The sequence below is a fragment of the Ambystoma mexicanum genome, chromosome 12 (genome assembly GCF_040938575.1).
Source record: "Ambystoma mexicanum isolate Mex_15411 chromosome 12, UKY_AmexF1_1, whole genome shotgun sequence".
Taxonomy (NCBI): domain Eukaryota; kingdom Metazoa; phylum Chordata; class Amphibia; order Caudata; family Ambystomatidae; genus Ambystoma; species Ambystoma mexicanum.
The window spans coordinates 400,334,409-400,348,364 of record NC_090936.1 but is presented as its reverse complement, the minus strand read 5'-3'; the positions used below and the strand labels follow the sequence as shown (position 1 = coordinate 400,348,364).

General features: G+C 43.6%; 1 protein-coding gene across 1 annotated transcript in view; it reads left to right on the top strand.

Annotated features, from left to right (window-relative positions):
- Positions 1-13,956, top strand: part of OVCH1 (ovochymase 1) — a 1,424,491-nt gene that overhangs the window by 601,829 nt on the left and 808,706 nt on the right. The window contains exons 9-10 of the mRNA XM_069628530.1: positions 7,917-7,991; positions 11,993-12,083. Of these exons, the coding sequence (XP_069484631.1) occupies positions 7,917-7,991; positions 11,993-12,083 (166 nt within the window). The remainder of the gene's footprint in view (positions 1-7,916; positions 7,992-11,992; positions 12,084-13,956) is intronic.

The following is a 13,956-nucleotide window of genomic DNA, read 5'->3' as shown; positions in this document are numbered from 1 at the left end:
TACTAAGTAGCGGATCTTAAATGTAAAATGCACATGCCAACATTTTGAAAAGTATACTTCTCGCCACATTCCAAATGCATTTAGAAAAGAGCATAGAAGCAAACCAGGCCAAAAAACGCATACAACACCCCCAGAGGAATAAATTAAAATTATCAATCCAACCTCCTCTTTGACCGGCACCTGCCCTCTCTCATTTACTTCCTTTTTTCACCTGCCTCTCCACCTATTCTGTCCCTCTCCTCTGACTGACTGGTGTACCACGTCCCTGTACTCCACCTCAGAAAACCTTCAAAGGCAGAGACGACCTTCACCTGGCTACTCCTGAACGCCCGCTCAGCCAACAAACACTCCGCCGACATCTGCCTCCTTCTTGAAGACACTGACCTCGACACTCTCGCTCTTACGGCTCAATGCCTTTGCTGTCACTGCTCTTGACTCCCTGATGGCTTCAAGAGCATCTCCAAGCCACGTCCTCACTGTGCTGGCAGTGGGGTTGCCTTAATCTTCCCTTTCTTCCGTTTTACCCACCCAGCTCTCCTTTGAGAGCCTGGTCTGCAAGCTGGTAATCTCTCCCACCTCCGCTCTGACCATTGCTACCATCTACAGACCTCCTGACGCTACCATTTTGTTCCCTTCTGAATGGGCTGATTTCTGCTCCTCTACTCTCAACCACCTCCTAATCTCCTCATGGGCGATTTCAACATCCACTCTTCCTTGACCCTTTGCCCATCACTATCCCACTCCATTCTCCTGCCTGGGCCAACCCACTCGGCTGGACACTCTGGTTGCCATCATCCATTCTGACCTCTCCCCCTCTCTGGTCACTCCACTTGCCTGGTCAGACCATTCTCTCCTCACACCTGGGTCCCCTCGGCCCCTTGACTGCCCCTCCAAAAGCCCTGCCAACCTCGTTCATGTACATCCGTCCGATGAAACAAGTGTTGGCTGCTTCCTTCGCATCTACCTACATTCCCACCTCTCACCCCCATCTCACTCTACCACCCACTTTGCTCTCAGCAACCTCCACTTGGCCACTATCAACAACCTTGACGTTCTCGCCCCACTCATGAGGATCCACCTGAAAAATACCTCCAATCATAACACCTGGTATGACTCTGAACTTGCAGACCTGAAAAATAAGTGCAGACCTGTGGAGTGGAAGCGGCTAACCTCAGGCACACCCTCTGACAAACTGACCTGCCACCTGCTTCAAAGGCAATAGACTCCATCCATACTAGGAAAAGGGCCCAGATACACGCTCTGGTATCGGGTGCATCCAACAACATGGCTGAACTCTTTGAAATCTGCAGGGAATTTACCAACCCTTCTAGTCTCCTCCCCTCGTCTGTCCCAGGCCCTCTGCAACACACTGGCCACACACTTCAACACAAACTCTGGACATCCTGAGCACCCTTGCTACCCTTCCCCAACCCCTCCCTTCCTTCTTTGCCTCCTATGGGCCATCTCCCCCCTTCTTCCTCCCTCTCCCATGTCACACTTGAAGTCACCAGTTGTCCGCTCCATGAAGGTCTCCTCCAAACAGGTTCCCCTTGGTCCTCCAGAACCATCAAGGCCAACATTGACACTCTTGGCCCTGCACTTGCTGATCCCTGCAACACTCCCTTGTGTGCCTCCCTGAAAAATCCTTCAGCAGACCCTACCTGTCCATCCAACTACCGCCCTATTTCTATCACCCCCTTCCTTGGGGAAACTGCTAGAGAAGCTGGCCTTTCCACAACTCACACACTGAACTTGTTGGTGGTCTCGACGACCATCGATCTGGATTCGGAGCTTCCAGAGGCAACAAAACTGCTCGCCTGAACACCTGAGAAGAACTGCTCGCTTCTCTGGGCTCTAACTCTTCAGCTGTGGTCCTACTCTCTCCTCTGCCTTCCATATGCTTACCCATTCCATCCTCACAAAATGGCTACATGATACCCTTGGCATCTTGGAGTGGGACGGTCAGTTCGGACGGAGGTAAGCCAATCCAGTGCCCAAGTAATTTTGGGCACCTTCTCTTCACCTACTTCCTGATTCACATATGGTGGCCCCCAGGGCTCAAACATCTCCCCCTGGTCTTTCCAGCACTTACCTTGCTCAGCTAGCACTCCTGATTTCCTTTCTCTTCCAACTGCCAGTGCTATGCAGGTCACACCTTTTTCAAATGTCCTGCTGACCCTTTTGCACCTTTCGTCATGCCTGACTGCCTATCTGCCATCCAGCGCTGATATACCTCCAATGATATCTGCCTTAATACCAGCAAGACTGAGATCATCCCCATTGGGACCCCTGCTTCCTCTTCTTTTGCTTCACTCTGGCCAACTTGCATGGGCTCTCCCCCTGCTCCTTCTGAAGCCAGTAGCCTTGGAGTTATCTTGGACTCATTTTTCCCACTCAGTACATTGCGAAAAAGAACTACTTTCAACTCTTCCTTCTCAAAGGAATTCTCCCTTTTCTGAATTCTCCATGTCACCAGAGCCCTGGGTCTCTTTAGGCTGTACTAATGCAATAACCTTCTCTGGATTCTACCTTCCACGTTACGACCCCTCCACTAAATCCAGAACGGGACAGTGAGACTTGTCCTTGGCCTTAAGGCCATGAACCACATCTCTCATGCCCTAAAAACTCTTCACTGGCTCATGGTTGCAGCACGGATTAAATTCAAATGTGTCTTTCATCCACAAGGCTGTCTGGGGTTTGAGGCCATGCTATATCTGCAACTTTCTCTTACTAAATGCTCTCCGTTTAGATCTCTGCGGTTCTCTGGCACCAACTGTGTAAAGCGCTTCGCTAAACAGAAGGCCGATCACTTTCAGCTCCCCCCTCCTCTTAGTCTTAAGCAGGACTTCCTCAAATTCCAGAAGCGCTTCGAGGCTTTCCTCTTCTCCTCCTCCTTCTCCTCGTCTCTCCTCTGCTAATCTCAGTCGCTGTGTTTCTTTGGGAACCCGGCCTCCGAAAGTTGCACTAGTGAGTGTTGTCCCTCCCTGTGCACGGCGCTTCCCCATCCTCACATATCTGCACAAAATGCCATGCAAGGTCCATGCTTTCCCTCCCTATCGCCTCCTTTGTCCAAACCACTGCATCCTACTACCCTTGCTCATGTAACCTAGCAACTGCAGGAAGAAGCAAGTTGTTACAGAACAGACATTGTAAACCTACATACATATATGTTGTTTCGTAACCCGTTTTAACCAGGATGTCGAAAGTGATTTTCATTAAAGGTTGTACTGATGATGCCAGACAAAAATGCAATGGACTTTCAGGGGAGAAGAGCATTGGTAGGACTCCTTTTACTGTAGAATGTTCATGCCTGAAGGTTTTATATAGTGCCTTATGGGAGCATTTGATGCATGTGGTGGAAGCATCTGAACATGTGACATTCTGCTTTATCATAGCAGAACTATGCCAAGCATATGATTGCCTTATTGAAGCATTTGGGGCTGCAATTTACATGACTGCCAAAACCTATACGGGTTTTAATACTCCTTTTTCTGTCTTCCAGGCTGTGCTGACATTTGTGCCCTATCTCCAAGAGTGAATGTGCTGAAAACAAGCATTGGCAAAGCCAACTGTTTTGGCATTTGTGGGCAAGGGGGACCTTTTCCCGGGCTCTGTCATAATACTATCTGCCCATGAGATGGTAACTGCTGGAAAATGGTGTTGCCACCTGGGTATAATATGACGGTGCTTTGCAAATGCCTATGTAATGCCTATGCAAGTGCCACAATTATAGGCTTTGCCAATAATTAACTGAAAATGAACTGATGCAAGCATACACTTTGTTTATAAATTCAAGTGCTTAAAAGCACGCTCGGGTGAAACCCTTTTATTATTCCAGGAGCTGGTTTGCAGTTGCAAACATATCACTACCCTGCTTGGAAGTATCTGAGCCTTAAAGGAACAGTTATTTCAGAGAGAACCTGGGGAAGAGTGATTTAGATGGGCAGGTAGTGGTTTAGAGTGGTCATACAGACTAATATGGCCATGAGGGTTCAATGGGTGGACGCATCCAAACTGTACTCAGTGTGTGTCCCCCTCAAGATCCCAACACAGGCCTGGAGGCCTTCTCACAGATGGCCATGGGGAAACTTGTGAGCTCGGAGATTCCTGCATCCTTGCCACTTTATGAGAGTTAAATATTTGAGCTCTGACTGCAATATCCATGAGCTCAAACTTTCTTCACGAAAGCATTTTGATTTGCTTCAATATACAAACCAGTGGTTAGGCTGGGTGTTGTATTGTGCTGCCCTTAGCCATTTTCCCCTCCAGCAACCCACTATAGTCCCCAAAAGGGGGAAACTGAAGAAAAACAGTTGCTGCAAATGTAATTTTTGAGGTTTGCGTACACTAACGACTTGCACACATCGGACAAAACTGGAATAAACATATTAAATTTGATAACTCAAAACAGATGTTTTGCAAATATGCAAAGTGCAAAAAACTAGGTTTTACCATCTCCAACATTCTACGTTAAGTATTGAATAATGTAAAGTTTTTCTTTTATTGCACACATCCCGTTCTAAAAACTGATCTTAATTATTTTACCATATTTTTGTAAACTTTTTTTAATCATAGCATTTTACCAAAAGCTCATTCTTAAGTCAACTGAAGGTTGTTTTGAAGTGCATACATCTCCTCAATATTCCATATGGAACTCCCCTGGTTCTAATTTTGACAGGTGTACTTCTAAAATTATCAATAGAACTGATGTCCAACTTCAGGACCAGACTTTATTCAAAAGAAGGTGCCTGATCTGTGTATTTTGCATAGAACTTCTCCAAAAATCTTTATTTCGTTAGTTTCTCCTAAATTGCCAGATGAGAAACGCCCCCATCCTTATCAGAACAACAAATACTATGGTGTTTTTTTTATCCAGCCCAGGAAGGGCATTGAACATTTTTTTTTTATTTAAAAAAAAAGAATTCTCCAATGTTCTAGTACCATTGAGAACAACTTATGTCAATGATCACCTGTTCTATAGGATCTCTGTAGCCGGAGTTCTCACTGGTACTAGAGCATTGAAAAAAGGTGCTTACTGCCTTTACTCTCCTGGATAAAAAAGGTGTCATAGGATTTGTTCTTCTGCAAGCATTCCTAATGAGGATGGAGATGTTTCTCATCTAGCAATTTGGGAGAAGCTAATTAAAGATTTTTGGAGAAGGTCTATGTAAAATACACAGATCAGGCACCTTCTTTTGAACAGTCTGGTCCTGAAAGACCGACATCAGCTTTATTGGTAGTTCTACATGTACACCTGTCAAAAATAGAACAAGGGAAGTTCTATATGGAATATTGAGATGTATGCACCTCAGAACAACCTTCAGTTGACATAAGCTTTTTTTGTAAAATGTTTTGGTGGTAAAAAATGGTTTTTAAAAAACCATGAAGATCAATTTTTAGAACTGGGATGTGGGCAATAAAAAAAAAACATTGCAAGATTCAGCATTTCATTTCACAACATAGGATGTTGAAGATTTGATGGTAAAACATCCGTTTTTTGCACTTTATGCATATTTGCACTTTTTATGCATTGTTTTACACATCTGTTCTGATGTACACAATTCCTTTTTTCCGGTTTTGTCCAATGTGTATATGTCGAAGTGTATTTTGATATTTATGAAATAATATAAAATGCTATTTTCACATGTTTGAATTTCTAGGACTAACTCTAAGGTAGTCTTAGTTCAAGCAAATTGACTCGTGAGACACCATCTTCGATGCAATGTATTAATGTTCTGGAGGTGTCTGCGATAAGGGAATCACACACATGGTTCCGAGTTGAAATAAGACCATTTTGATATTTCATTGGAAACTGTTTATTTATTGAGAAACAAAATGATGGTGACTTAATAAATGGGTAGATGTAAATAATACATTCACTCAATAAAATGTAATGATGGTGTGCAGCTGGCACAAATCAAACCAGGTTACTGAACTCAGAAAACGTCTGTATTGGCATCTTTTAAGATATGAAATCTGCTTTGTATAATAGTCAAATGAAATCCCATGACTTTACAGCTAATTCACTGACCCTTGTCAGGAGTGAGTAGAATGAGATCGTCAGATAACTGTCGGATCGATCTGTGCTATTTAGCAGGATTTCAGTGCAAGGAACAAATGGGGCTGCAGGCACGTTTTACAATGGTAGCCCATTTTGCAACTGCAATTAAGCCATTCACACAGACCGCTTAGAAGCAACACTGGCAGGCCAAAGTTTGATGATACTGTTTGATATAGATAGCTCAGATATCCCAGTGGGGAAGTGTTTTGGGGAGGGGCAGTCAATGGGTGGGTAAAAAAAAACTAAACCTCTACAAGCAGTGTACCTCCTCAAATGCCGCCCCCCCATACCCCCCTAGCTGTACTTTTATAATACTTTTGTATTCTAGGCTGGCTATGCTGAAGCACCACCTTGTGTCAAAACTAAAAATGAAAATATTACAATCTATGAAAATGTGACCCCAACCCCTAAAAGATTATTGTAATTGACCCATTTTCTTTCCTCAAACTACGAATTATGGATAAGTATTTGCTGTTCATGCATGAATGTTTCCATAACGAGGTTCAGTTTATAGATTATACAGCTATTTGATTTTGTGAAATGTAAGGTCTCTCAATGGCAGCATATGAATCATGCATTTACATAGCTCTGCTATGTTCTATGCTTAATGAACTGGGGTGGGCTTATTGATGCCATTTAGTTACTCAAAAGTGTAGAAAATGCAGCATTGCATCAGTGCCCTTTTGCAATATTTTAGCTGGGTTGAGGCATGTGGCCTAATTTTAAATGACGATGCATGTATTGCTTGAATGGGAATGGCTTATACTTAAAATTGGACGGGCCACTATGTAATGCTGAACACAATTTGAGAAGATGCCTGTGTATTTGTCCTGAAGTACAGGGATAACTTGTTACAACAGGACTAGTTGCCCCTTAACATCTTGACAATTGGGAATGTCCTAGCACCTGCCCTGTCGCACCTGGGTGTATATGCACAAATGTAGGCGCTGTAACAACTGCATTTGTAATTGGTTTACTGGAATGGCTAATACGCTTTAGAAAATACTAGCCAAAAAAGTAAACCATACGTTCAGTCTGTTAGTGCAAGCCTTTGCAAGCACAATACATACATATGCCTAAGCTGTGGTAATCGTAAACTAGTTTTGGTTTCATAACTTGGCAGATGGGCTGCTCTGTCGTGCATTGACAACCAATTGATCAGTGATCTGTTTAATTAGAAACCAGGATCACAATTGAACAATGCTCGTTTCTTCACAGCAAACTGAGTATGAGAGATTGACCTCTCCTATATAGCCAGTAGGCAGCCAGTGTTTCATATGGACAGTCATTTTGTGGTCTGGTAGCAGACATCCAATACACACGGCTGTGTAGAAGATACCTTTTGAATGGACCCTTCTATGCATGCTATGCAAAAGCCTTCTCGGGGCTGATGACCAGACGGGTAGGAAGAGGCTCAATGGTTTAGAAGATCAAATGGAGATTGAAGGAATTGAAACATGTGACAATATGCGAGAAGTTGCAGTTGGGCGGGCAGCAATGTTTGTATATTTTGGTATGCATAACAGTGTTGTCTAAGTGACACAGAGCTAAGGTTTGTAGTACATGTTCAGGTCTCAGAAATTGCTAGTTGCAAGTGGTTGTGTACCCCTGATTAAATATTTAAGGAACGATACATGTTGGGTTTGTTGGTAAAAACAAGCTAATAAATGGATAGAAGTGGTATTTGAGAAATGTGCACTTTAGGTGAGAAGCTGGTTAAGAAGTAAAAAAACAATCTGTTGCTTTATTGTTAATGTGAATGAAAATGTATTTCGATATGGGTCATTTTGATATAGGTCATTGTGATGTAGAAATGTAAGATTTTATATTAATAAATTGTTATTGTATTGTACAGGTAGACTGGGAAACCCCAGTGCTAGCGAAACAGACGAGCCAGGAAATCCCGAGCCCAATGATGGAAATATTCAAGGTAAATGGCAAAGTTCTACTTTATTAACAATCCATATAAAGAAGGGAGAGCAATAAGCCTAAAGGTTTTCAAAGCTTGTTCAACTCTCCAATGAAAAATGTCTGGTTTTATCCTAAAAATGTCACGATAGACGCATCATAATCTTGGTTACAAAAACCTATGGGGATTTGGGATTGGTTCGGGGAATTGTCTTAATTGGTTGGTTATGTGAAGGCCCCACCTTGGACGACCCAAAGTACAAAATAAATCTTAACAATGATTAATTGGCTACTGCAACAGTTAGTGTCATTTCAAGAGTTGTGATTGACTGGCATTAGTCTCAGCAACCTTGAAGGTTTGGCGGGTAAACAATACAGAAGCAAAAATAGTGGTAAGGGTGGAGACATCAAGGAGCTGCTTCTACCAATTCAATAAGACCATCTGATTTCCTAGTCCACAAGCCAGGACTTTTAGCTTTGAACTTGGCCTTGTCTGGCATCTTTGTTCTGACCGCTTGAGGGTAATGAAGGCATAGGCCCATCAGTGTCTGGGGTTGATGAATAGACACCGTTATCAAACTATAAGTCGCGTGTGAGGAGACCATGTTTTGAATTCTGCTCAGATTTGATTAGAATTTTATCCCATATTAATTTGGATGTCTTTACCATCTTTGGCCACTGGAGACTTGTGCAACCTCATTTCATCCAATATTAAGCATTTAATTAATGGGCAGCTGGCATTTAAAGGCTGTCTGTTCCTTTACCTAATCAAAGAGCAATATGTCTTGGGCTTAGAAGTTACTTTGTGTTCTCTTCGGAGCTATCCAAACCTCCCTTTTCCACAGTAACCTTGGCAAGTGTTGTGCAGGTAATGTCTGGCCTGCACGAATCTGTATTTTCAGTTATTTAAGCAAGTCTAATCTCCCTGCAGCTTCAAGGTTTCTTCAATGCTTCCCATTCACACTAACTTGGCTTTGCGGCCCATTTACTCCAAAATGGCCACTTGTCACTGTTGCAATTCTATTTTAAGCAAGCTTTCTGTGTTTCCTTCATTTTGCGTTTCAGCGTAACCATTGAAATGGTTCTAGTGTCTATATGTTGCAGGTAATCTTGTCTAAAGGCACAGTTGACCACATTTCTGTGTTTCTTCCTGGTGAGTGCATTTCTGCTTCATGTCTAGTGTATCTACGTTTATCAGTTTGACAGTGATGTTACTTCTCATATTTTTTGGTTACAGCATGTTCATTTCATATTGAGTTGGCAATTTCATCTCCATTTGTTCCAGGAGATGGTGGGTAGGTTTGCCTTAGTGAATAGCGTCTCTTGTGTTTGCGGTCAAGAGCCGGTGGAGGGTCAGACACCATACATGATGCACTTTTTTCATTCTTGCGATAGAGGCGGGGGAGGGGCTGGTGCCATGAATGACGCCATGAATTACTCATTTGCCTCTCGACAGTATGTATTGAGTCTATGTATCTTTTGTATTTAGATTGTGTATTAGACCAGTAGCACTCATGTATAGAATTTGAATATATTACTTGTTTTTAAAAGAAATTAGATTGAGCTTGAAAAATGTAATTAAACTATTTTTTTACAAAAGACTTACTGCATTGGTAGAAATTGACCATTGAGCATGAGTTTGTTTTTTGTAAATCATTGAAAGAACTGGCCACCATAATGGTCTGATATTTGGGCGACCTCTATTTAGGGGCACTTTACCACCCCAAAATGAGTGAGCTCATTCACTTCTTTTTAACAGACAAGAATAATACTAGTTCAAGAACGCCAGATCATAACATTACAACCTAGCAATCTAGGGCAAGAAACTGTTAAACTTTTTATATAATGTTTGAGCATGTGATTCCCTTTAATATAAGGGACACCAAATCGGTACAATTCCCTTTTTGGACAGAAAATACTGAGCTTAGAGTGCTTTTTAGGTAGCATGCATGCAGTGGATGGGATGCAGAATAACTCTTGACACCAAATAATCAAACCAATTCAGGAAGATGGAAAAGTTTTGCTGTTTTATTGTCTAAAACAGGGAGTTGCAACAGACATCAACAGACGTTCTCTCCAGCTCTCATAAATTTTACATAAACACATTTATATACACTAAATTCATGCATGGCATCCTACTAGGTGGCAAATGAGAAAAACCTATGAAGAGTTGTGATAGGCTTAAGGCGAACATCTAAGTATACTTTCTATAAGGGGAGGGATTATAATTGGATGTCTGTCATGTGGACAATTTAGGCCTACCTCCAATAATCTTCTACACTATTAAGTACAGTTTATCATTGGCTCTCAAACTATATGGCCCTCTATAAATGCCTGGCATGCTCGTGCCATGTCTAACATTTGGTTCACTTAGCAGCATGTAAGTGGATACCCAGGTGCCAGGAGGTGGACTTGACTTTACCTCCCCACCCAAATAGCCCAACATCTCATCCATGCCTTCTGCCATGAAGATTGTCTTTGAACTTGGCCTTGCAGTGTATTCCTGTCTCTGGGAATGTAAGGGAGTGCAAGCATGCACTATCCCTTGTTGTAGAACTCCAAGCTCAACGCTATTTCCATCCTTGGCTCACATGACAGGAGACCACGATTTGGTCCATCTTGCAGTAATTAAATGTCTTAAATTAAGACAACTTGGCACACATGGTGTTTTTCTTTGCAACTTAAGGGATGATTCAGCTTCTCACATTTTCCCCTTCAAGAATAACCAGTCTAGGCTGCCTTTAGCTTTGACACCAGGCCAGACAACTTCGCCATTCAAGTTGGTGATCTCAGCGAATTCTTGCAGCTCTCAGCCTTTGTTAATGGGCCTGGGCTCACTAAATTCATGACAATGATGTCCAGTTTCTGTACAATGGCAGCTCCGCCTGCAGTCTATTCACTACGTATAGCCAGCTTCTAAGTTCACTTGGTCTACTTGCGTTGCAGCATCTGTACATTTGACTGGTTTGCATTTTCTGCAGTACAGTCACACATGCAATCTTTTCGTATATGAAAGTTTACTCAATTCTTTACTTCGTCATCCGTTTCTATAAGGTTCATGCATTCTTTTCAGCCATTCTTCTCAGTGTCCCGTTTGTCTCTTGTGATGTTGCCAGTGCCCCTCTCATTTTCATATTTCTACAGGGAGTGCCTCCCTCAGATTGTCATCTTTTCGGGAATTCATTTGATGGGGCTTTCTCAGGGGGTATCTTTATTTCAAATATTCACTGTGGTATGGTTACAACTGCTGGTGTCAAGCATGGCACAATCTCAGGCCTCCAACGTACAGGATGTAGGGGGGGGGATTATCTGTAGAGGCCTGCAGCTGCGCCTGTACAATACCAAAAGCAATGTAATGCAGCCTACCGGAAGGCCTCGTTATTCAGGAATAAGTTACATGGCAAGAAAATGTTCCATATAATCCACATATGACTATTTTGAATATCAGAAATCTAATGTTTCTACTGCATTAAAATGACTACTGTAACCATCCCATTTAAAACACTTAGCTAATGCAGGCATTGGGGTATGTGTGCAGGATGGCTAAGCATAAGTTTTCATTCATCCGCAAATGCTAATGACCTTGCTATGATTCAAGGCATTAGGTTTGGATAATGGAAATGGCATATAACCACAGCTGAGCCGAAACTAACCTTTTCCTGCCACTGGGTATGATTGACTCCCCTTGTTACTCAAGTGTGTGGGTTAAATACACAAACCTTAGTCTTTCCTAGTATGGACATTTTAAAAAATGAACCAGCAATAGGTTGCTCCATCATGATGCCTGTCGTGTTCACTGGCCACTGCAATGCTTTTGGGCAGATTTCAGGATTCCACTTTTCATGTTTAAAATCATTGCCAAGTGATGCAGAAGAACATAAGAATTCACAAAGCATTCCAGGTAACTTCATAGGTCCTGCATTACAAAAATGGCAGCTATGCAAATTAACTGTTCTAAATCAGCTTGACTGATGCCCCCTTGCCCCGCACTCACCTACTCAACACTTCCTCTGTTCTTTTCAGAAGGGTGCAGCGAAGAGGGACTTCAGCTGAGTGGTAGAACTGGCACAATTCAATTCCCACCAGGGTCAGGGAAAAACTATGCTAATAACTGGTAAGTGGTACCCTGATTTAACATAATCCTGTTGATGTTTGAATTTTTGAAAATCTGCTTTTTTCCTATGATGTACTGTTAAACATAACTGAGGGTCACAGGTAAAGCCGCCAGCAGTTCGAGACACGTTGTAGAGGTTGTGAACTGCCATCAAGTCACGAAGTGCAATGGTTTCAAGACCCAAGGGGGTTGGAGTCCCGACTCCAATAATGAGATGTCCACCGTGACTTGTCAAAATGGAGGAGGCAGACGTTCAGTTTATGCTGACATTAGATGTGTGCAGCCTGAAATAATATATTACTCATTCGGTCTAAATTGCAAAACTTGTCCAACACTGGTGGGTGGGTAGAACGACATCTGTGGGCCAGCTGCACAGAAGAACATTTCAGGGAGATAGTGGGTGGGCGTGTCCAGGCCCCAGACCCCCTCAATGTGAAGAGCTACCTGGAAGTAGCATATGGAGGATTTCCCAGAGTCCCTACAGTTCATGTCTCGTGCTGCATTTATAAAGCAGATATGGATCATAGTCCTAGCGTTTACCTCTCTGCTGTATATCTTCCGAACCATGATTCCCAACAGAGGGGAGACTGTTATAGACCCCCATGAATGCATAATGGCAAAGTTATGATGAATCTGCCCCCCCCTTCCTCTTATACAGGCAACTCAAAGGGAATCCAGTTTGCGCTTCCCATACTGGGCTCAAGCATGGCGTGTAACCTATGATATGCAAAGACTACTAAAGTGCACAATGAGTCCAGTAGCAGGAACACTACCTTGCTAATGCCTTCTCGTGCCAAGGAGTTACTCTACATACTCGACCAGTGGTGAACCACTGCAGACTGTCACAAACCAGTGCTGTGGCATCACAATGAGTAGAACACTAACTTAAAAATGGAGAGGTAGTCGTCTCTGTCCCCTTACAGTGAAGCACCCAATTAGCATTAACATAAAGGTATTCTGCCCCAGAGGGGAACTGTGATCCAGACAGTGGAAACACTGGGCAAGAAGCTGATAGGAAAGGGATACAACCAATATGGAACACTAACGTCCTGTCCCCTTTCCTCCATACTGCATAGGTGTCCCTTCCAAGGGTCGGGAGACGGAACCTTTTGCACCAGAAAAAAAAACCTTCGTCCCCTTTAAATTTAGAGGCGCGCGGTCCAGGGAGCATGCCCTGCCTGGCTTCGATCTCCGGCGCCACATCTTAGTCCCCTTTTCTGCGCCGACGGGAACAGGCGGAATTCACCTGTGCTCATAGGTTTGGCTCGGTCATGTAATTCCACGCGCAGATACCTCCTGTCTTTTTTGTCTTTTTATCATTCAGGTACTCGGAGGCGCCATGCTCCTCCCCGGCGCATGTTGACTGCCACAGGGTTCAGCAGATGTCCATCTTGCAACAGGCTCTTCCCAACTTCAGACCCCATGCCCTCTGCCTGCGTTGCCTTGGCCCAGACCACGGTTGGCAAGCTTGTTCAGCGTGCGGCTCACTGTCTTCGAAAGCGCTGAAGAACAGACTAGCCAGGAGGAGGGAGCTATTCCAGAAGTCTCCTTCAGAGGACCTCAAGAACTTTGTGAAACACAGAGCCAGGTCTAAGGAGGGGCTATTTTACATCGCACCCCGCAAAAGGAGACTCCTTCCCAAGGACTTTCCCGCATGGGAGGGACCGTTCAGGTCCTTGTACCGGCACTTGCACTGAGGCTGCTTCAGCTACTGACCCTCGGGCTGAGGTATCTTTGGATCCTCCCGGTTGCAGTGTTGAGGGACCAGAAGGTTCTTGTACTAGATCGTCACTCGAGAGGCTCCGCCCTTGTACCGGCCTCATGACCGAGGGGCTATGCCCTAGAACCAGCAATGCAGCCAAGGGGGCGCTTA